This window comes from Asterias amurensis, chromosome 12 (genome assembly GCF_032118995.1).
Source record: "Asterias amurensis chromosome 12, ASM3211899v1".
Taxonomy (NCBI): domain Eukaryota; kingdom Metazoa; phylum Echinodermata; class Asteroidea; order Forcipulatida; family Asteriidae; genus Asterias; species Asterias amurensis.
This window is the reverse complement of record NC_092659.1, coordinates 14112243-14134954: the sequence shown is the minus strand read 5'-3', so window position 1 is coordinate 14134954 and position 22712 is coordinate 14112243. Positions and strand designations below refer to the sequence as shown.

General features: G+C 41.0%; 2 protein-coding genes across 3 annotated transcripts in view; both read left to right on the top strand.

Moving 5' to 3' along the window:
• The window catches only part of LOC139945433 (solute carrier family 22 member 15-like), an 8791-nt gene extending 1295 nt beyond the window's left edge, over positions 1 to 7496 (top strand). Inside the window, exons 3-6 of the mRNA XM_071942781.1 lie at positions 686 to 771; positions 3514 to 3628; positions 5138 to 5210; positions 7323 to 7496. Of these exons, the coding sequence (XP_071798882.1) occupies positions 686 to 771; positions 3514 to 3628; positions 5138 to 5210; positions 7323 to 7496 (448 nt within the window). The remainder of the gene's footprint in view (positions 1 to 685; positions 772 to 3513; positions 3629 to 5137; positions 5211 to 7322) is intronic.
• Positions 5198 to 22712, top strand: LOC139944932 (solute carrier family 22 member 15-like). Of its 2 annotated transcripts, XM_071942119.1 has the most exons (12): positions 11207 to 11248; positions 11339 to 11878; positions 15331 to 15662; positions 16448 to 16653; positions 17295 to 17424; positions 17588 to 17679; positions 18240 to 18464; positions 18878 to 19012; positions 20320 to 20405; positions 20931 to 21045; positions 21283 to 21355; positions 22368 to 22712. In XM_071942119.1, exons 3-12 carry the CDS (start codon positions 15420 to 15422, stop codon positions 22533 to 22535), a joined length of 1473 nt encoding a protein of 490 aa, XP_071798220.1. In that variant the 5' UTR covers positions 11207 to 11248; positions 11339 to 11878; positions 15331 to 15419; the 3' UTR covers positions 22536 to 22712. The 2 variants fall into 2 exon arrangements, with proteins under 2 accessions (XP_071798221.1, XP_071798220.1); XM_071942120.1 differs by lacking the exons at positions 11207 to 11248; positions 11339 to 11878 and adding an exon at positions 5198 to 5210.

The following is a 22712-nucleotide window of genomic DNA, read 5'->3' as shown; positions in this document are numbered from 1 at the left end:
TGATCTGTTTTGTTGCTGGACTTAGTCTGGCTACCTGTCTGTCGGAATAGATCTTTAAATATGATATTCCTCCTACTTAATAAAAGACACTGGACACTTTTGGTAATTGTCAAAGACCAGTCTTCTCACTTGGTGTATCTCAACATTTATGCATAAAATAACAAACCTGTGTAAATTTGACCTAAATTGGTTGTTGAAGTTGGGAGATAACTATGAAAGAAAAAACACCCTTCTCACTCAAAGTTGTGCTTTCAGATGCTTGATTTCGAAACCTCAAAATTTAATTCTAAAGTCTTGAAATCAAATTGGATGAAAAGAAAATTACTTCTTTCGCGAAAACTACGTCACTTCAGAGGGAGCCGTTTCTCACAATGTTTTATACAATCAACTTCTCCCCATTACTCGTTACCAAGTAGGGTTTTATGATAATAATTAACACGATGCTGATCAAAAACAAAATTACTTCTTTCGCGAAAACTACGTCACTTCAGAGGGAGCCGTTTCTCACAATGTTTTATACAATCAACTTCTCCCCATTACTCGTTACCAAGTAGGGTTTTATGATAATAATTAACACGTTGCTGATCAAAAACATCAGCGTTTGAATCCGGTTCTCTTAACCGCTAGGCCATGACAATGTTCCTTTTATTTTTTAATGAACATACTCGACTTGTTCTCTTTTCAGATTGGGGCGTCGACCAACCATGGCAGGTTCCCTTTTCATCGCCAGTGTATCCTGCTTGGGTGTTGTGGCTTTTCCAAAATCACTAGGTAGGTGTGGATTTTGTTGTTTAATTGTGACACCATATGTTTCAACTAGGAGAGGTACTGAATGCTTGTAGAAGTGTCGTGGCCGAGCGGTTAAGAGCACCGACTTAAAACTCTGGTGTTTATGATCAGCAGAGTGTGGGTTCGAATCCCCAGCCATGACACTTGTGTCCTTAAGCAAGACACTTCACCGTTGCTTCGTCCTTGGGATAGGATGTAAAGCCGTTGGTCCCATGTGTTGTGTAATGCATGTAAAAGAACCCAGTGCACTTATCGTAAAGAGAAGGGGTTAGCCTCGGTGTTCCTGGCTGTGGCGGCTAAAAGTGCCGTAGCACCTTGTAAACCATTATGTAAGGTGCTACAAGGTGCTACATAATTGGGTCTTATAATTCTTTCTGAAAGTTTGTATACTCGGCGCCTTGAATACCTTGTTTGGTAGATATGTGCGCTATATAAGACTTTGATATTATATTATGATATTTTATCATACTGTCTGAACTTGTGCATTTCCACAAGACATTCACAAGTCGGTTCAAAGGCACTCAACACATTTGGTAATTGTCAAAGACCAGTATCCTCACTTGGAGTATCCCAGCATGAGCATAAAATAACAAACCTGTGTAAAAATTTGGGCTAAATTGGTCATCGAAGTTTTAAGAGCATTAATGAAAGACTAGACACCCTCATTGCACAAGTCTATGTGCTTTCAGATCCGAAAAAAGGCTTCAGGCCTGAAGTATTTTAATATTTGAGTGAGGTATTACCTCTTTCTAAAAAACTACGTAGCTTTAGAGGGAGCTGTTTCTCACAATGTTTTATGCTATCAACAGCTTGCCATTGTTCATTACCAAGTATTTTTTTTTTATGCCAACAATTATTTTGAATATTTACCAATAGTGTCCGGTGCCTTTAAAGACCGTATTTGGGGTGAACATACATGTAGTTTGATTTTTGCTTACCGACCATAATTGATTCTCCTCACCCAGTAATATAATGTTGAGAGGGCAATGGGAGACTTTTGGGACGCTTGGTGGCAGCAGACTTGCCAGGTAAAATCCATTGTTCTCGGTCATGTGCGCACGCTCAGAACTACGTAAACAATGGAAATTTACCTGGTTAGTCTGCTGCCACCTAGCGTCCAAAAGTCTCCCATTGATGCCATTTTCATTTTGCAACGTCTTAAGACTATTGGAAACATTTGAAGGAGCACCACGGCCAAGACCAGGGGCAACAGAGACCATGGCCTCCCTGGCTTCCATGTTAATCAAGTCCCTTTTTATATTATGGTCAAAATTAAATTTGCATATGTGACCCAGATGAGTCAGAGGTTGACAATTTCAAGAATTGAGTTGTATGCATGGCTGGAAAGAACACACCAACAGCAGTATCTTGGTAAATGTCTAAGCTTTGGGGTGTATCGCGTTGCTGAGTTACTTCTGTTTGAAATTAGCCAATACATCATTTTTTCTGAAAAACGAATTACAAGTAAAGTGATGTTTTAAACTACCATTTCGCGCGAAAGGATACAAATTAGACATAAGTATTGTCACAAAATTTTTGTATTCATAGCTTTATAGCCTAAAAGTAAGTGTTCTCAAGGTTTATAACAATGATAATAAAGATCTTAAAAAATAAATTTAAAAAAAAAGTGGTTTTTTTTTCTCTTTTTTTCCCCCCACATTAAACTGTCCATAACTTAATAATGCTTTGGGCGACATCTGACTCATTTTCACGTAGCGGGTCACATATTATGCTGAAACCCACGTCTTGACGACTTATTTTCCCTGCCTCATTTCCAGTCCTTTCATGGTATTCACTCAATTTGTCTCTGACTTGATTTACGATTTATTGAAATTTGTTTGAAGGGACTTGTTGCCTCCACAAAAAGATAACCACGCAATCTTGAGGCATACTTGTGTGGATTGTCTTATTTTCTACTTTCAAAACATCTTTCTCACCATATAAAGTATGCATTTCATAACAAACAATTTCAGATGCTTTTCATTAGGCCTGGGCGAATTATTCGAATATCCGGTTAATGGCGAATAGGTTTTCCTATCCGTAACCGCGAATGCCTTTTTTTTCTTAACCGGATATCCGCATAGGGCGCGAATACCTATTTACAAACCGGATAATTCTGTAATTACAACCGAGTAACCGGATATTCTTTAATATCCGAATATCCGCGGACGTCGGGCGACAACTGATATGAATGTTTTGTCTGAATCCTTATGAAACTTCTATTAAGACAGCATAAAACAGCATATATTAAGTATTTAACTATGCTCACCTCCGTGAAGAGTTAAAACAATGACATTTCTGACGTAATTTGTTCAAAGATTACAAAAGTTTTCCTTCACGTAGAGTCAATCACGATCAAAAGAAAAAGCAAATCGCCATCTTTAAATTAGATCCGGTCATTTTTATGAATGAACCGAGTGACACTGTCTAAACCTAATATCAATCCGCCCATAAGATCTCATTCACAAACGAACAGCGCCCTCTAGTGGCAAAAAAATATATTTTTAATTTTTTTTTAATTTTATTTTTTTTAAATAGCGCCCTCTAGCGGCAAAAAAAACTATTCGAATATCCGGTTAATTTCGGATAGTTGGCCAGCGGTATCCGAATAACAAAATTTCACTATTCGCCCAGCACTACTTTTCATCGACTCACTCGTCCAATCCAAGGTAATGTGTCCCTTTAAGGTTCCTTATGTTTTTGTAATTTATGTTCTTTTTGCAGACGGTGCAATGTCATCAGCACAGACGTGCCTGGCCCTCATCGGCAAAATGGGTATCTCTGTGTCTTTTAATACCTTGTATCTCTTCTCTAGTGAGCTTTTACCTACAGTACTAAGGTAAGAATCTTAAACATCTAGGTAAAAACCACAAGGGAAACTGACTGGGTTTATTTAATAGTCAATTTTAGTTTTGAACAAGGAGAAATTGACTAGAGGGGGACTTGAGCCTGGGACCTCCGGATTAAAGGGACACGTTGCCTTGGATCGATCGAGTTGGTCCATGAAAAGCATTTGAAACCATTTGCTATGAAATCAATATGGTTAGAACGATGTTGTAAAGGTAGAATATAATGATCCAAACAAACATGCCTCAAAATGCGTGGTTTTCCTTTTATTTTACGAATTTAACATGGTATTAGTTCACGATGTTTAAGGAAAACCATGCAATTTTGAGGCAGTTGTGTGGATCATAATATTCTACTTTTACATCATCTTTCTAACCATAGTGATTTCATAGTTTCAAGATCCAAGGCAATGTGTTCCTTTAACATGCCAACGCTTTGCGTTCATTGTTTTTTGGGTGGGGGGGGGCTTTCAGTCAGAAGTTTTCAACCTGTAACTGTCTGTCGCACATAGCCAGGGATCACACCCAAGTTTAGGATACAACCTGGGAAAGAGGCAGCAGAGGATCACTTGAAAGGGGATGCCATGTTTTATTTAAAATATCAACAAATAAACTACAACGTGTGTTGTGTCATGTACGTAAAAAAGAACCCAGTCTGCCAGTGCCCTTATCGAAAAGAGAAGGGGTTCGCCCTGTGTTCCTGACCATGGCTGCTGAATGTACCCTGTAAACCTCTGTTAGGTGCTACATATAGTTGGGTCTCATAATGCATTACTTTAATAACCTATATTCCTACAAAAAAATGTGTATACTAAGCGCCTTGAGTACCTTTTTGGTGTACGTGCACCATAAAAGACTTTGATACTATATTATGTTGGGTGCATTCGATTAGCTTCCCTGGGTCTACCCCGCGGTGCTCACTCTGGTGAGCCCCTGACAAGAGCTAAACGAACGACCACTCACCGCTCTCGTAGTGATGTCATGCACCTGGGGCCAGCCCCCAAGTGACCCACTCCACAAGCAGGGCACTGGGGGCTGACCTGGGTGAGCTCCTAGAATGACCTCAAAACTATTCGAACGCACCGGGGGAAGACCAGGGTCGACCCAGGGAAGCTAAACTAACGCACCCATACTTTAACTAGACAGAACTACATGTAACTGTGTTATGTGTGTACTGTACTGTAGATGCATTCACCACAATACATGTATGTCATATTGCAGATAAGCATATAGTTTATCCATCATTCATAAATAAATACCCCAGGCAGTTTGCTCTATTCCTAATGGTGGTAGATTGTCCAGAATTGTGAAGCTGTATTGCCTTTTGACAAAAGGGCATTTATGAATTGGAATAAAAGAGCAGTGATTCGTTCTTAAAGAGCCGTTTAAGAACTCGCCGCTACCCTTTTATTCCCTTATTCAACTGTGGATGATGGTGTATGGTCAGACAGTAGGAGGGTTAGAAATCAAAGGATAAATCTTTATACTTGTATTCTTTTAAGGAATACGGGAATGGGTGTGTGCTCCATGTCTGCTCGTGTTGGTGGGATTTTAGCTCCAATGCTTCCACCATTTGTAAGTAAACTTTGAAAACCCTTTTATTGTTTGTACAGTTGTTCAATTTGCAGTAACCACAATGTGAGATTATAAGTACTTTCACCAAGTAGAATTCACTCATGAAAGAACTTATCCCACTATAGACCGTATTGAATATTGACGTACCATTCAAATACCTGTGCCACAACATGGCGTCTGTGACCGTGTGCGTGTGTGTGTGCGTGCTTGTGCTGTAGAAACCAGGAATGCTGCAAGCTGCGTGCTTCATTGATGTACGCGTTTAGACGCACATACAGCCTGCCCTATGTACATTATGGCCACTTTCATAGCAACATAAGGGGTTATTTGATATGGTCTATTGGCTCCTGCTACGGCATAAAGTTTGGTGAAGAGGTTTTCTAAAGACCATCATGTTGTCATCAAGAGGGGCACTTGTGAGTTTGTTTAAAAAAAAAGTTGGGTTGGCGTAGTGGGGCAGTTTGGTTGGTGTAGTGGGGCAGTCGGGTTGGTGTAGTGGGGCAGTCAGGTTGGCGTAGTGGGGCAGTCAGGTTGGTGTAGTGGGGCAGTCGGGTTGGTGTAGTGGGGCAGTCAGGTTGGCGTAGTGGGGCAGTCAGGTTGGCGTAGTGGGGCATTGGGGTTGGTGTAGTGGGGCAGTCGGGTTGGTGTAGTGGGGCAGTCAGGTTGGTGTAGTGGGGCAGTCAGGTTGGTGTAGTGGGGCAGTTTGGTTGGTGTAGTGGGGCAGTCGGGTTGGTGTAGTGGGGCAGTCAGGTTGGCGTAGTGGGGCAGTCAGGTTGGTGTAGTGGGGCAGTCGGGTTGGTGTAGTGGGGCAGTTGGGTTGGCGTAGTGGGGCAGTCGTGTTGGCCTAGTGGGGCAGTCGGGTTGGCGTAGTGGGGCAGTCAGGTTGGTGTAGTGGGGCAGTCAGGTTGGTGTAGTGGGGCAGTCAGGTTGGCGTAGTGGGGCAGTCGGGTTGGTGTAGTGGGGCAGTCAGGTTGGCGTAGTGGGGCAGTCGGGTTGGTGTAGTGGGGCAGTCAGGTTGGTGTAGTGGGGCAGTCAGGTTGGCGTAGTGGGGCGGTCAGGTTGGTGTAATTGGGAGGCAGGTCGGTGTAGTGGGGCAGTTGTGTTGGCCTAGTGGGGCAGTCGGGTTGGCGTAGTGGGGCAGTCAGGTTGGTGTAGTGGGGCAGTCAGGTTGGCGTAGTGGGGCAGTCGGGTTGGTGTTGTGGGGCAGTCAGGTTGGCGTAGTGGGGCAGTCAGGTTGGTGTAGTGGGGCAGTCAGGTTGGCGTAGTGGGGCAGTCGGGTTGGTGTTGTGGGGCAGTCAGGTTGGCGTAGTGGGGCAGTCAGGTTGGCGTAGTGGGGCAGTCAGGTTGGCGTAGTGATGGGGAGGCAGGTCGGTGTAGTGGGGCAGTCGTGTTGGCCTAGTGGGGCAGTCGGGTTGGTGTAGTGATGGCGACAGGTTGGCGTAGTGGGGCGGTCAGGTTGGTGTAATTGGGAGGCAGGTCGGTGTAGTGGGGCAGTCGTGTTGGCCTAGTGGGGCAGTCGGGTTGGCTTAGTGGGGAGTCTGGTTGGTGTTTTGGTGCAGTCTGGTTGGCGTAGTGGGGCGGTCAGGTTGGTGTAATTGGGAGGCAGGTCGTTGTAGTGGGGCAGTCGTGTTGGCCTAGTGGGGCAGTCGGGTTGGCTTAGTGGGGAGTCTGGTTGGTGTTTTGGTGCAGTCTGGTTGGCGTAGTGGGGCGGTCAGGTTGGTGTAATTGGGAGGCAGGTCGTTGTAGTGGGGCAGTCCTGTTGGCCTAGTGGGGCAGTCGGGTTGGCGTAGTGGGGAGTGGGGTTGGTGTTTTGGTGCAGTCTGGTTGGCGTAGTGGGGCGGTCAGGTTGGTGTAATTGGGAGGCAGGTTGTTGTAGTGGGGCAGTCAGGTTGGTGTAATTGGGAGGCAGGTCGGTGTAGTGGGGCGGTCAGGTTGGTGTAATTGGGAGGCAGGTCGGTGTAGTGGGGCAGTCAGGTTGGTGTAATTGGGAGGCAGGTCGGTGTAGTGGGGCAGTTGGGTTGCTGTAGTTGTATCTATCCTCGCCTTTCACCTCTAGAAAGAGGACCTAAACAAATGAACCCCATGGTCAATACTCTCTTGTATTCTTGACAGGGTGACAGGGTTGCCTACCTAACGTTTGGGATCGTTGCATTGCTGAGTTCAATCCTAGATCTGTCCCTCCCAGAGAGCCTTAACAAGCCGCTTCCTGAGACGGTGGCGGACGTGGAGATTCAAAAACATCAGGCGTCTTCCGAGAAGGAAGAAAAACTCCTAAGCGAGACCTAGCACTCCCTTCATGGTTTGAAAGAAAAACTCCTAAGTGAGACCTTGCACTCTCTTCATGTCTTCATGGTTGGAAAGAAAAACTCCTAAGCAAGACCTAGCACTCTCTTTATTGTTGGAAAGAAAAACTCCTAAGTGAGACCTAGCACTCTCTTCATGGTTGGAAAGAAAAACTTCTAAGCGAGACCTTGCACTTTCATGTCTTCATGGTTGGAAAGAAAAACTCCTAAGCGAGACCTAGCACTCTCTTCATGGATGGAAACAATCCATGGTACTTGGTACTTGGTAGATTTTCCTCCTGAAGCTTCCGCTGGGGAACTTAACAAGGAGGTCAGGAGAGCGTCGTCTTATTCGGTTTTTCGTTGTTGCACTCGTTGTTAAAGAGACAGTGGCGGATGTGGATATTTCAACACATGGGGCATCTTCTGAGAAGGCAGAAAAACTTCTTAGCGAGACCTAGCACTCTCTTCATGCTTTGAAACAAACCATGTGCTTGTTGTTTTCATCTGAACTGCCCTCTGTTGAAATCTTTAACTGATTGATCTTAACTGCGAATCACTCTAAACTGCTAAGCAAAGTGTGATGTGTGATACAATATCAGCAACTCAACATAAGTTAGTCCAGGTGCTCTGTGAAATCGGCACCATGATTTGTAGTCATGAAAAGTTACATCTGAAAGCTGACTGATCATAAAGTTCATACTGTAGTCAACATTCCAGAGATTGTTTTCATCTCAATTATTATACTTTAAAGCCATTGGACCCTTTCAGTAAACAGTGTTGTCCAAGGCCCACACTTTGTGTACCACAACTTCTATATCAAATAACAAACCTGTGAAAATTTAGGCTCAATCGGTCATCGGAGTCGGGAGAAAACAACGGAAAATCCCACCCTTGTTTCCGGGCGTTGCGCCGTGTCATGAATAAATCCGTGATTCTCGTTAACGAGAATTTATATTGTTTTGCTGTTTTCTCAAAAAGTAAAGCATGTCATGGAATAATATTTCAAGAGAAGTCTTTCACCATTGCCTTCTGTAAACCCTGTAAGTTATTTGTAAATCTGTGAACTTTTTTTTTTTTTCTGAACCGAAAGGGTCCAATGGCTTTAAGTCAAGAATGTACAATCGATTACTTATAGTGTTAAAATCTCAGGGCCAAAAAAAGCTGCTTAGAAGCACAAAAGCAGCTAAGTACAATAAAATTGTACAAAGAGATGTTAAATTTGCATCAGGGATAAAGAATATTTGCAAAATCAGAATAATGTTACCAACCAAACTGCTATTGTCCAATTTGTGACTGGTATCCTGCAGAAAAGTCTTTTAAAGCAATAATGTCCGTTTTTAAGCAGCTCTATGAAATTGGGCTGTGGTTTCCAAGCCAATTGTGATGGAACGTTGCAATTCAAATCCTTGCAAAGTCTGGCTTTAGTTTTGTTTTCTGTATTTCTGTAAAGCCATCTTCTGAAATATAATCTGTATTCAAAGGATAATATAAAAAAAACAGAAAAAAAACCGGCAATTCCAAAAAGTCTTCCTTTATTGCACTTATTTTAAAAGAGCTACACTCGTAAGTTACCAGTAAACAGCAGACAAACTCCTGCTTTTTCTGCTTTTTGTGTGTATAAATCACTCACTAACAATGCCCCTGCATATATTGATGATATTCTCAAACCATACATGTAAAATCCTCCTGGCAAACTCCAGTCTAAAGGCCCGGTCACACAGGCCTCAATAAGAACGTTAAAAATGGACGCCCTCAATTGGTTAAATAAACGTCGGCGTATTCTGCGTGGAGCAATTTAACCTAAAGAATGTGTTTTTTTTAAACAGTTACCGTTATCGTTTTCGGTATTGCTGCAGTGTGACTCAGCCTTTACAATTCTAGCCTCCTAAGCCCATATTCAATCATTCAAGGGGAGACTGATCTTTCTCACATGCTGCCCAACAAATTGCCATCAAAAGTAAAAACGTTTCTTTTACCGAGTTTAACAAAAACCTCAAATGAGTTATGTAATTTTTTGTACTGTGTTTTTGCTATATTTTCTTTACATTTGTATTTCGTATGTTCTAAGCTTAAGTTATCCTTTTAATTATTGTACATGGTGCATGTTCTTGTTTGTAATTTGGGTTTCTGCAGATCCTTAATAAGTATTCGTAAATACCTCATACAGTTTCGCTATTCCTATTGGTGGAGAGCGCGACATAGGCTTTTTTAACACTATTGAATTGACTTGAAGTGGTCGAGAAGTTGGTTTTTCACAATGCTGTATGATTGGACTTTGTACTTGTATTTGTAATCTTTAAATTTAAGGTTTTGAAGTCATGTTCCTATTTTTAATATGGATCAGAAATTTCAGACTTTGATCTTAACGTAAATCCTTTTTTTATATTCCTGCTTGGTGAATGTGTTAGCTTTTATTTTATTAGATATGAAGAAATTGTGCTTTGTTTATTTACTTCTGTATCGCTGGGGATACTTTGTCCAACTACTTATTGAAATCTACAGGTCACACCAAGTGAAAAGACGGGTCTTTGACAATTACCAAAGAGTGTCTTTTAGTCTTAGGCAAAAAAAACTCAAAACAACTCTAGTTGATCGTCCTCTCCCTCATCCTTTTTGGAGGCCGAACCATTATTATTATTATTTTTTGTATCAATATAAACCACAAGAAACATCCAGAGGTCGTTGGTTCGAATCCCACTCTAGTCAATTCTTTGTTCAACCCCAAAAATTATTATTTTTTGTGTTACATTTTTGTTTTCAAAAAGACTAATTTTCTGTGTATTTCTCATTAAACTCATAATCTTTTAATAACTTGTAACTACATAAAAAGTAGGTGGTGTCAAGTTTGAATTTAAAATACTTGGTGGCCACGTTTGAAAGAGAAAAAATAAATAACGTAAAATGAAAAAGGCCCTCATCCTCCTTTTTTTTTAAAACCTGGAAGAACTTGTATTTTCTTTTACTTAATTGGCTGTAAAATGTAACGACACTCACCATATAGAGCCAACTCTACCAACTGACAGACTGAGCTTATCTAGCCACAATGTTGGTTGATAACAATGACTGCCATCATTACGCCTTGATAGCTCAGTTTGTAGAGAGCAGGCCCGCTAATCTTGACCCAATTAGGTGTAAGCAATTCTTTTGCCTAACGTAGCAAAAATGGGTGCGTTCGTTTAGCTTCCTTGGGTCAACCCCGGTGTGTGGCGTTTTTTTTTGTACCAGGACGAACGTGTGCAGATAATTACTCATGTTCGTCCTGGAAAAAAAACCGCCACACACCGGGGTCGACCCAGGGAAGCTAAACCATGGCTAAACGAACGCACCCAATAGTTCCTTAAACCTATTTAACGAGCGGTTGCTAGCTTGCACAAAAACAAACTGCGCGCGCAACATTTGAGATCGTTTGCTTAAGCACAAAAGAGGAAGGTGCTGACAAAATGGCAGGCGAAATAAATGCAGAGTGGCGATAAAACAAAAATCATCACCTTCTCTGTCTGATATGTATTATTTGTAAGGGGTTAAGTGCCCCTCGAAAGGTTTACACACTAACTTGAGAGTAAACAAATAATACATTGTACACAATTTCTGGAGCATTTCAGACACTCGTTGACTGCACTGCACCTACTCACTGCACACACACACACGTGAAATACACACAGCTGCGCCGCCACATTAACGTATTGCAATGAAGTTGCACTATGCGCTGTGCTTAAACAGGGTGCTTAAGCAGAAAATTGGGGCTTTTTTAAGGTCCCTTTTTGCTTGCTTATCACTCTAAGCAAAGACCTTGCTTTTAAGCAAGGCTATGAGATGAAAAATTTGCTTGGTGCGCCTGTTAAGCCCAAAATCGACCGTTAAGCAGCTCTATGAAATTAGGCCCTGGAGGTTGGGCCAATTAATTCTGGTCATACCATGGAGCTTTCAAAATGATGGTCATATACCATTCAGTTTTCCCTGTGCCTTATCAATGATGTCACTTTTGCTTAAAATACCTGTTAATGAAATTTGAAACTTTTGTCTGAGATCGGGGTACTTGGCTTCTATTTTTAACATCAGTGCAGAATGCTATTGATAAAATCTATCTGTACAAACAACCTGGGTATTATTCTGTACCTCCTATCCTATTATCAAGAACAATGTGTATTGTTGTGTATCAGTTTGTGTATGTGCAGTGAACAATGTTCAGTGTGGTGCATCAGTTTGTGTATGATGCAGTGATTTATTATGTTGTGCAGATACAGTGCAGTGCAGGAATAGTATTCAAATAGTGTGTAATAGCATCAGGATAGCAATTATGGTAGGAAACTCATAAAAATAGTCGTTGAAGAGCGTTTCAAGATGGTTGTGTGGAAACGCTGATATCTTCCTGTGATAATAGGGGTAAGTATAACAAGACTGGTAGTATGTGCTTTACGCTCTATTTAAAGGATTAATCAAACAACGGTGGCCTGTCCCTTAGGGCAAGTTCCTTGCTTTATGGTTTTAAATTCAATTCATAAACACCTCAGACAGTTTTGCTATTCCTATTGGTGTAAATAGGAATAGTGAAACAGTCTGAGGTATTAATGAGTACCAGTTGATTGTCCGGCTTTTTTCAAAAAGAGGAGGATGATCGGGGTCTTTTTATTTTTTATTTTTTATTTCTTTTAAAGTGGTCTATGTAACTTTTGTAGGACAAAAAAACACAATATCCACAGACTTACACTAAACTTACACAGTTTGAAGATAATGATAGTAGAAAGCTTCCCTGAAAATATTACGTGCTGAGGTGCTTTAGTTTTTGGGAAATGAGTAAAACAATGTCATGAAAGTAATTTTCGTCTCATGAGACGAAAATTATTTTCATCATTTACAAACGTATTTTCATGATTTTTGTTTACTAATTTCTCAAAAACTACAGCACTTCAGTAAGTAATATTTAAAGGGAAGCTTTCCACTATCATTATCTTCAAACCCTGTAAGTTTAATGTAAATCTATGGACATTTTGAAAAAGTACCCAAATCCTTTTAAAGGTGGTCGGCAAGCAGTTTTGTTTTTTTAATGGTTACAAACTCTTCAACGATTAGTAACTTTGATGAGAAATACACAGAAAATGTGTCTTATTGAAAAAGAAAATAGAAAAGAAAAAAAGAAGATGCTGCCTCAAAAAAGGATGAGGCAGGGGAAGATCAACTGGTATTTTCTTTCTTTGGCCTTATAATGCTTAAAGGGAGGGTATACATTTGATAATTACTCCAATAATTAAAGACCATAAAATCTTACTTAGTAAGAAGTACTGCAGCTGTAATGTATAATAAATTGAGAAGTTATTCCCTTTAAAGGGACGTGGCTTTATAGGGAGAGAGATTTTATAAACATTTCAATCTGAGAAATGTTTCTGTGCATGAAACGTTTCCCAGATTGTGAATTCCAATTACAGATTATTCTTCCTGCGTGGACAGCCTCTCCAGATGTTCGGCGATATCTGAAGAAGCTACCACATCATGAAATGAAATGTTCACATGTTAGTTTTATTGTAAGTGAAAATTTGAGCTCAATTAGTCATTGCGAGATAATAATGAAAGAAAAAAAACCTTATCACATGAAGTTGTGTGCTTTCTGATGTGTGATTTTGAGACCTCAAAATCTCATTCTGAGGTCTCAAAATCAAATTTGTGGAGAATTACTATTTTCTCGAAAACTACGTCACTTCAGAGAGAGCCGTTTCTCACAATGTTTTATACCGTCAACCTCTCCCCATTACTCGTTACCAAGTAAGGTTTTATGCTAATAAATATATTTTGAGTAATTACCAATAGTGTCCACTGCCTTTAACAGTTTTATAATGGATCAAAACAATCTAACTGTCCCAAAACCCAGAGGTATTACTTTGCCTTTAACTTGGCCGTTATGATAGTTGTGAGTATCTAGTTCCTTAGCCAGCATTGTTTAGCCATCTGGATGACATCAACATAAAAACATATGCATATAGTGTATCTATTTGTGTGTTTATGCAGTGATGTGTAGGTTATATAGTTTTATTGTCTGCCAGCTAAAAGGTTGTCAAAAAAGCTTGGGAAATTGTTGTGCGGGAACAATCCAGTGTTTATAGCAAAAGATATTAATCCTGGTGGGATGGGATATGGTTGATTGAAGATGGTTTTGTGTATGATCTTCCAGTAATATCTGTTAGCTTGGTACGTATAAAAAAAACAAATATTTTTTGCATGGCCTCATGTTTTGATCCCTATACTAACATATGTATTTGGTTTGCAGTAACACCATGTGTGTATCTACTTGCCAGGTAGAGTTTGTTCTTAGAGTACTGTCTTGCTTTATTCTACTACCGCGGAGTAGATTGTACGGGTGTTCGGGAGACTTCTCAGTTCTGAAAAGAACTGTCCTGCTTATTAACTATATATTACCTGGGCGAATGGCTACTTCAGCTTATAGGATTGTGGTTATAACTGTACTACCGCGGAGTCAGGTCTCAACGTTTTGGTCTCAACGTTTCGACTAGCTTTCTCTAGTCAACGTCAGGAGACTGCCAGTTCTCTAAGAACAAACTCTACTTGGCAAGTAGATACACACATGGTGTTACCGCAAACCAAATATATATTGATACCTCACCATGTAAGACCTCAAATCATAATATATACTAGCAGACTGTATGAGCATTTCAAGCTAAAATCCATATAGTGATGGGACAGCATTGTATTTTGTGCTTTCTCTGTTTTTTATTCATTTTTTTCTTGCTGTGTGACAAAATTTCCCCCCAATGTTTTGTTGAATTTTGAAGGGCAGTTGCCTCCCACAGACCCCCTCGGTCATTCGTTTTAGCTAACTAATGGTGAACATAGTTAGGCGAGTTGCATAAATCCATAGTACAGGCCAAAACAAAAGTTGTCTCAAGAGACAAACAATATTTTTGTGAATTTCTTTTTGAAATGTCAAAAAACTACAGCAGCTCCGCAACCAAGTTATATTTCAAGGGAAGCTTCCCTACCATCATTATCTTCAAACCGTGAAAGTTTAATGTCAATCTGTGGAATTGATGTTTTGTGTAGGTAAAACGTACCGAAACACTTTAAGGCTCTGGACACTATTGGTAATAATTGTTAGCATACAAACTTACTTGGTAACGAGCAATGGAAAGCTTTTGATAGTATAAAACATTGTGAGAAATGGCTCCCTCTGAAGTAGTATGAGAGAGAGTATTAATTTCCCACTCAATTAAAAAAAGACTATAAGCCTTTTATTATGCATCTGAAAGCACAGAAAGTTGTGCAACGAGGGTGTTTTTTGCTTTCATTATTCTGTTGCAACTCTGCTGACAAAATGAGCCCAAATTTTTACAGGTTTGTTATTTTATGCATTATATGTTGGGATACACCAAGTGAGAATACTGGTCTTTGACAATTACCAAAGGTGTCCAGTGCCTTTAAAGGCAGTGGACACTATTGGTAATTACTCAAAATATTTATTAGCATAAAACCTTTCTTGGGCACGAGTAATGGGGAGAGGTTGATGGTATAAAACATTGTGAGAAACGGCTCCCTCTGAAGTGCCATAGTTTTTGAGAAAGAAGAAATTTTCCACGAATTTGATTTTGAGACCTCAGATTTAGAACTTGAGGTTTCAAAATCAACCATCTAAACGCACACAACTTTGTGTGACGAGGGTGTTTTTTTCATTCATTATTATCTCGCAAGTTCGATGACCGATTGAGCTCAAATTTTCACAGGTTTGTTATTTTATGCATATGTTGAGATACACCAACTGTGAAGGCTAGTCTTTGACCATTACCAATAGTGTCCACTGCCTTTAAATAAAAATTTCAATTTTATTTTAGTTTTTTTTTTACACAGATCTGTACAGGACCCGTTTAAGTCAAGGAGGTCTTAGTGTTTGAAGGAATCCACCTCTCCAACACCCTGAACCATGGGGATAGAGTTTGACGATGCCTTGGAGTTAGTTGGAGGATTGGGCTACATCCAGAAAATACACCTTCTAGCTCTCCTTGTCAACCAGTTATTCCATGCACCATTTATCATGACATTAGCCTTTGTTGGGAGGGAACCAACGTTTGTGTGTAAAGACCGTCCGAGCTTGAACCCTTGCCAGCTCAACCCACCCTGCAGAGAGTTTGTTTATGCCAAAGATTTCACGTCCATTGTGTCCGAGGTATGTAGGATTCATTATGCGCACTATATAGACTATGTGACCTCTGACGTCACACGAAAACCATAACATGATTCGCGCACATACCGCCGGGCAAAACCTTTGTGTTTTGGCAGCCAGCTAGAAAGTGTACGCAATCTTACTATGACTACGCAACTCAGTGCCCGGCGAATAATGACGTATATAGTGTTTTGTCAACAGAGGGCGGTTTGAATGTAAACATAGGTCACATTGTCTATAGAAGCCGCTATTATTCTAAACAAACAAACAGACACCCCAATAAACAAACAAACAAACAAACAAACAAACAAACAAACAAACAAACAAACAAACAAACAAACAAACAAACAAACAAACAAACAAACATCCCAACAACCCCCATAGACCCATTGCATATGACGCCACACTCTCAAAAAGGAGGCAGATCATTGGACAGTAGTCGTTCTCTGTGCGTTAAAACGTGCGCATGACCTCAGCGTACCTGTAGCATTTCGCGTTATGCAAGGGGGAGCTATTGATTTCTTACACAATACAGAACGCGCGTCCGAACAATGTGCGTAATTTTGGGTGTCAACTCTCTTTTGTGCATGTTTGAATACGATTTTGACAGCCAAAATGAGACCCAGGGTAGGCACATGTGAGTACGCTGTGCGTGTTGCAAGGGGTCTACACCCCAACAAACGAACAAACCAAAAAATAACCCAAAAAACAAATAATTTTGTACCCAATGCTTGAACCCACCCATGTCTAGCTACACCACTAACAGTTGGTGACTCTCTCTCTCTTAGTGGGACCTTGTTTGTGAGAAGAAAAGAGACTCCGGTAACACTCAGTCCCTCGTCATGTTCGGTTTCTTGGCCGGGGTCCTCGTTCTTGGACGGATGTCTGACAAATACGGCCGACTCAAGACCTTTTTCTGGGGGTCACTAGCCATGGTCGTTGCACAGTTGGGGTCTGGGTTCTCTACAAATTTATACCAGTATGCTATTTCAAGGTAGGTCCAATCTCAATCATAGCAGTGCATGTGTGTCAAAGTGAGGCTGGGATGAAAATGGTCTGGTACCTTTCTTTTCTTTTGATCCCATATTTGTGATCATGTATTTGACATAAATGGTCCAAGCAAATTGTCACTCAGAAATCTTTTTTGAGACGACTGTAACTTGCCATGATTCAGTTCCCAGGGTAGCCATGCCAAGGCGGTAAGGAAGAGTGCCCCAGTAGAATAGTCTACCCTGCCGTCCCGCGCACCACAGCTTGCCCCTCCAGCTTTGGACTTTCCAGCTTGCCCCCTCCAGCTTAGCGCTTTCCAGATTGCCCCTTCAAGCTTAACCCCTTCCAGCTTAGCGGGGTGCTTGTGTAAAGAGCCTTGGACAAGGTTGGCAAATCCAACCTTTTTTTAATCCTAAAATGTAAAATGTAAAATGAAACCCTGTCATACCAACAATCCATTATGTGGTTCAACTCGACACCCGAATGCCACAAACACCCCCAAAATTGGTGCTCTCTGCTTAAATGATTGTTTGCGTGCAAATAACTTGTGTTCATCTTTGAAAACATTTCTTTGTGATTTGACGTCTCCTCTGTACAATCCCATCACACCTTAACGGATAAATTTTGTATGTATATTCCTGATAGATTCTTAGTTGGTTTTTTCTACGGAGGTGGAGGTTTAGCCGGCCATATACTCTTTGTGGAGGCATTGCTGCCCAAAACACGTGCACTCATCAGTACGGTCTTCCATTGTGCATTTGCATTAGGAATCGCGGTAAGATATTTTGATTATTTGTGAAAAAATTTTGTTCGCCTTTGAGAAACAAATACAATTCCTTATGATTGTGACTTGTGTGGAAACTCTTATTAAAACTTAAAAATGCAAAAAAAAATCTTTTGTATTATATTTGATGTTTTTGTTTTTGACTTGTCTGTAGGTGTTTGGATTGATGGCCTACTCTGCACCAGACTGGAGGGATTTAACATTTCTGACTTGTGTTCCGATGATTTTACTGTTGATCATTCCATGGTAAGTTCCCTCAGCTCTATGAAATTTGTGGCCGCTTATGGTAATGTGGCTGCTGTATGAGCAATGGTCCACACTTATTAATCCCTCAATCACTGTGCGTGCCCCGGATTATCTCTCCTCTCTCCTTTCACTCCAGACATCTTCTTACTCTCTTCGCTCTTCTACTGGTAACTACCTTTCAGGTGACAGGGCATTTTCTATTGCTGCTCCCCGACTATAGAATTCTTTACCTACCCTAACCAGAAGCTCAAACAGTGTCCCAGCCTTCAAACGTGCTCTCAAAACCCACCTTTTTCCCTCTTTGTAGCTGGTCGTCTTTGTCTTTGTCTTTTTTTCCCCTTCTTCTCAGCGCCTAATTGTATCCTTTGGCAATTTGGCGCTTTATAAATACTGTTATTACTATTATTATTTAAGTGTCCGCTATAGCCATTTGTGGAGCGTGTGGGCATGTTGCCGAACATAATGGGAGTAACCTTTTGTTGACAAAATGATGTCTTGCCTCGATCGTTCCAAGATGAAATTCAATAAAGTTTCTCATTAATTGTTTTGACTTTTCCCAGCATAGTACCCGAGTCTGCTCGTTGGCTCGCTATGAACGGACAAATCGACAAAGCAGAGGCAATCCTAATGTACATGGGAAAGAAAAATGGGATGAAGGTTACACGGGCCATGGTCACCCTGGTCGACAAGAGGGAAGATGATAAGAGAAAGACATCTGAGGGGATGATTGATCTCTTCAGAACCCCGGTTATGAGGATGAGAATGATCACCCTCATGTTTACATGGTAAGAAAAATAAAACGGTCGTAGGCCACGTTTGGATCTAAGCGATTATGGCTATGGCTCTGGACATGTGGCTGCGGCGACATTATTGAAAATCGACCTTTTTCAGCTATAGCCCACAGCCACTGCTGACGCTGTATGTAGTAACCCCGAGTAATTACTGCACTACCTAATTTTCATACTCTTCACAAAAGGGAGCAGTGCTCACCCAAATCATTAATTATTTTCAGACTTTTTGGTGTCATATGAAAGTTGATTCCATAAGCTATCCATACATCTAAACCTTTTCCCCCAGAATCATTGATTTTTTACTGAGCAGCCATTTCAAAAGTGTATAATTTTTTTTGAGACACCCTGTACAAGAGCCGTTACTAATACTTGATTCTGACAGATTGTGAACTTGTCTTTACAATCAGGTTTACTGCTTGTATGGCTTATTACGGTCTGACCTTTGGTGCTAGGAATCTAGGTGGGAATATGTACCTGAATTTTGCTCTTTCTGGACTGGTGGAAATACCAGCGTGTGTCTTCAGCATCTACACATTAGACAGGTAAGAACATGTTTCACATGAGTTTTGTTTTTGATCTATGAGACCAGGGGTGGATTTCACAAAGAGTTAAGACTAGTCTTATCTCTAGTTAGGACGTGTTACTCATCCTAACTTAGGACAAGCCGTACGTTTTTCATATCTCCTAAGGACTAGTCCTAACTTTTAGTGAAATCGACCCCTGGGCCCAAGACTTCGCTTACCGTAAACACAGAATTGGCGCTTGCGGAAGCAGGGAATTCTGTAGTTACGACAAGCAAAGTTCACGAGGTAGCAGCAAATTTTTGTGTCAGCGCGTGCGTACTCCACGTTACTAGGCATTCTACACTTACAAGGCTAGCATAGAAATTTGGCGCTTGCACGTAAGCGGGGAATTGTGATTGAAGGCGCGAAAGCATGCAAACTCAAAAACTTGCAAGCAAGAAGCCCAAATAATAACATTTATCTTTAGTTTTAAAAGCCCCACGCAATTTTGGGTGTTATTGTATCGTTATATCCCCATTTCATTTAGAATTTGATCTAAAAAAAACCACCTAACAATAATCTTCTTTATTGTGGGGGGGGGGAGAGATTAAAAAACGGGAAGATCTTTTTAGGGAGGAATCACATCCCTGACTTTTATGGGAAATCTTAAAGATCTATGACAACTTTTTGAAGGCGCACCAAGGCCATGACAATGGCAACAGAGTCCATGGTTTGGCCTCCCCAAGTAATTCCAGGCTAAGCAGCTAAAGTCAATTTCCTACCTAGAACCGCCAAGGTAGTAATTAATGGACATCAGCTCTTCAACTGAATAGTCTGAAATCTACGGCAGTAGAATAAATAGACAGACAAGTTCTCTGTCAGTCAGAGGTAAGGCCCCACTATAACACTGACTGTGGAAGTGTCGTGGATGAGCGGTAATAAGAGTACCAAATTCAAACTCTGGTGTTTCTGATCAGCAGAGTGTGGGTTCGAGTCCCAGTTGTGACACCTGTCTCCTTAAGACACTTGACCATTGCTTCGTCCTTCGGATGGGATGTAAAGCCGTTGGTCCCCTGTGTTGTGTAATGCATGTAAAAGAACTCAGTGCACTTATCAAAAAGAGAAGGGGTTCGTCCCGATGTTTCTGGCTGTGGCTGCTATATGCGCCGTAGCACCCTGTAAACCCTTAGAAGGTGCTACATAACTGGGTCTCAGAATTCATAGCTGTCAATAGCTTCTCTTTCTGTATAAATATATATACTAAGCGCCTTGAGTACCTTGTTGGAGATACATGCGCTAAGACTTTGATGTTATTATTATTACTGTGTTGGTGTTTTTCCTGATAGATTTGGACGCCGGCCGACCATGGCAGTGTCTATGTTGATTTCAGGCTTTGCCTGCATAGGAGTAGTAGTTTTGCCTAAAGCTGCTGGTAAGTGTTTTAACAAATGAAAAGCATTTGCTTACATTTAGTTATTTTTTTTTAATTTCTTACTAAAGGTAGGGTCATGCAGACCAACCTTCTCAATTTTTTTTAAATTTTTGTCCAAAAGCCGAATTTGTTTCAAAGGCACTGGACACCTTTGGTAATTGTAAAAGACCCTTCTTTAACTTGGTGTATCTCAACATTAAATGCATAAAATAACAAACCTGTAAAAAATTGAGCTAAATTGGTCAATAGGGAGCCGTTTCTCACAATGTTTCATACAACAGCTCTCCATTGCTCGTTACCAAGTAAGTTTTTATGCTATCAACTAGTGTCCAGATGATTGGCTGTGTGGGATGGGTAAGATTATCTGAAATAGGAAGAAGAAAATAAAAAGTTTGTTTGACTAGCTTTGCCATCTGGCTTATAGATGGCTAATGGCTAGGTAATCAGCCATATCCAATACATGTATACTCAAATTCAGACCATCTTTTTTTATACATGTATTTTTATGTTGATTTGTTTTTACAGAAACCACCCTTTTCTCAGCTCAGACGTGTCTGGCGCTAACCGGTAAAATGGGCGTCTGCGTCGCCTTCACTACAGCTTATTTATTCTCAAATGAACTTCTGCCGACAGTCCTCAGGTAAGGGTCTAGTATGGCCTCGATGCACAAGAAGGTTTGGCAACACGGCGGCAATGCGGCAGCATCCAAAATGGCAGCATGCTCAAATTGCCTCAAAGCAGATGTCTAAGATGTTTCCCTGGGTACTATTGCTTTGATCTGGGGGTCGAGCCTCAATTGAGTTTATTTCAACAGCCGTCTTCGATCTTCAATTTTCTTGGAATACTTTTCCTCAATGTTATTTTTGATTGTCTGCAGGACCACTGCCATGGGAGTGTGCTCAATGTCAGCTCGGGTTGGGGGAATGATTGCACCAACTCTCCCACCGTTTGTAAGTAGATCGTCTCCAGTTTTTTTATATTATACTGTTTTTGCAAGGAGAATATTTTTGCAAGATCAGTACAAAAAGATTTTGCACCTACGCGTCAATTTATGACTAACATCCTGCTCAGTTTTGCTTTGCGGAAAATTAGTAGGTAAGATTTTCATATTGAGCAGCTCTATAAAAATGGGCCCTGGTTGTTTTTCTACTGGGATTATTTCAGACCAAAGTCTCAACTTTTTTATTATCGGTGCCACTCTTTATTTTGAACTAAGTGTCTGGTGACCTATGACCTCGCAGGTTTTTACAAAAGAACCACAGAGCATGGACTTCCTGCATGCAAGATTTGTACAAAGCTTACTGGAAGAATTCATAAAATCTCACAATTTATGGAAAGTGCACTCAACTACAATCTCTCAACTTTTAAATAAAGAAACCTGGTACATCTCAAAACTTCTTCAACCCTTGATTATATGGGAATTCTGAGACAATATTTACAATTTCTCAGTGCATTTCTTGTCCGATAAAAACAGTAGATCGTGTAGTATCTTGCCTGCCAGGAAATGCCATGGAACACACAAGGTCACTCCTAGTAGGAACTAGGGAACATGGTCAGGCCTGATACTTCACGGAGGAAGGCAAGAGGCAATTGGCTCCATGCCCCCCTGGTCATTGCCTTGGTGCCCATAAAATGATCCAATAGAAATTTAGTTTCCTCACACGGTGCCCTTTACCAAGGAGAAAATGCCTTGGTGCCCTTGCCCTTTCAAAACCAGGCCTGGATTTATACCAAGGCCATGGCATCTGTTGCCCTGGTCTTGTCCTAAGTACCTCTTCAAAAGGTTCCCCATAGACTTCAGATTTGTCCAATGGAAGTGCCCTTTCCAAAATGAAAATGGCCTTGCCCTCTCAAAGATGTAATTCCAGGCCTGCTGGAGCCAAACAATACTTTGAAATCATAATACGTGAAGGAAAAGCTAAAGCTACTTTTTGTTCACCTTTTTTTCTTATTAACACACAGGGAGAGAGCATTTCCTACATGGCGTTTGGTATCACTGCATTGGTAAGCGCTTGTCTTGATCTTCGCCTACCAGAGAGTCTTAATAAGCCTCTCCCAGAAACTATTGCCGACGTTGAGAAGAAACCAGTCAAGGTTTCAACGAAAGCAGACGGGGTCAACATCAGCTAGCTACAATGTCCTTAAAGGCACTGGACGCCTTTGGTCATTGTCAAAGATCATTCGAATATTCGCAAGAGTTGAGCACAGCTCAACTGCTGTGAATTATTTGTTGTGAATTTGTGACGTCAACATTCGTATCGCAGATGCATCGGCAGGAAGTATGAACCGGGCTTTATTGGAAATACA

Bases quoted from the DNA above. Each gene is read 5' to 3' on its own strand.
- LOC139944932 (XM_071942120.1), top strand. From the start codon at position 15,420: ATGGGGATAGAGTTTGACGATGCCTTGGAGTTAGTTGGAGGATTGGGC. The intron at 15,663-16,447 runs GTATGTAGGATT...TCTCTCTCTTAG, and splicing joins TCACGTCCATTGTGTCCGAG to TGGGACCTTGTTTGTGAGAA. The intron at 19,013-20,319 runs GTAAGAACATGT...TTTTCCTGATAG, and splicing joins AGCATCTACACATTAGACAG to ATTTGGACGCCGGCCGACCA.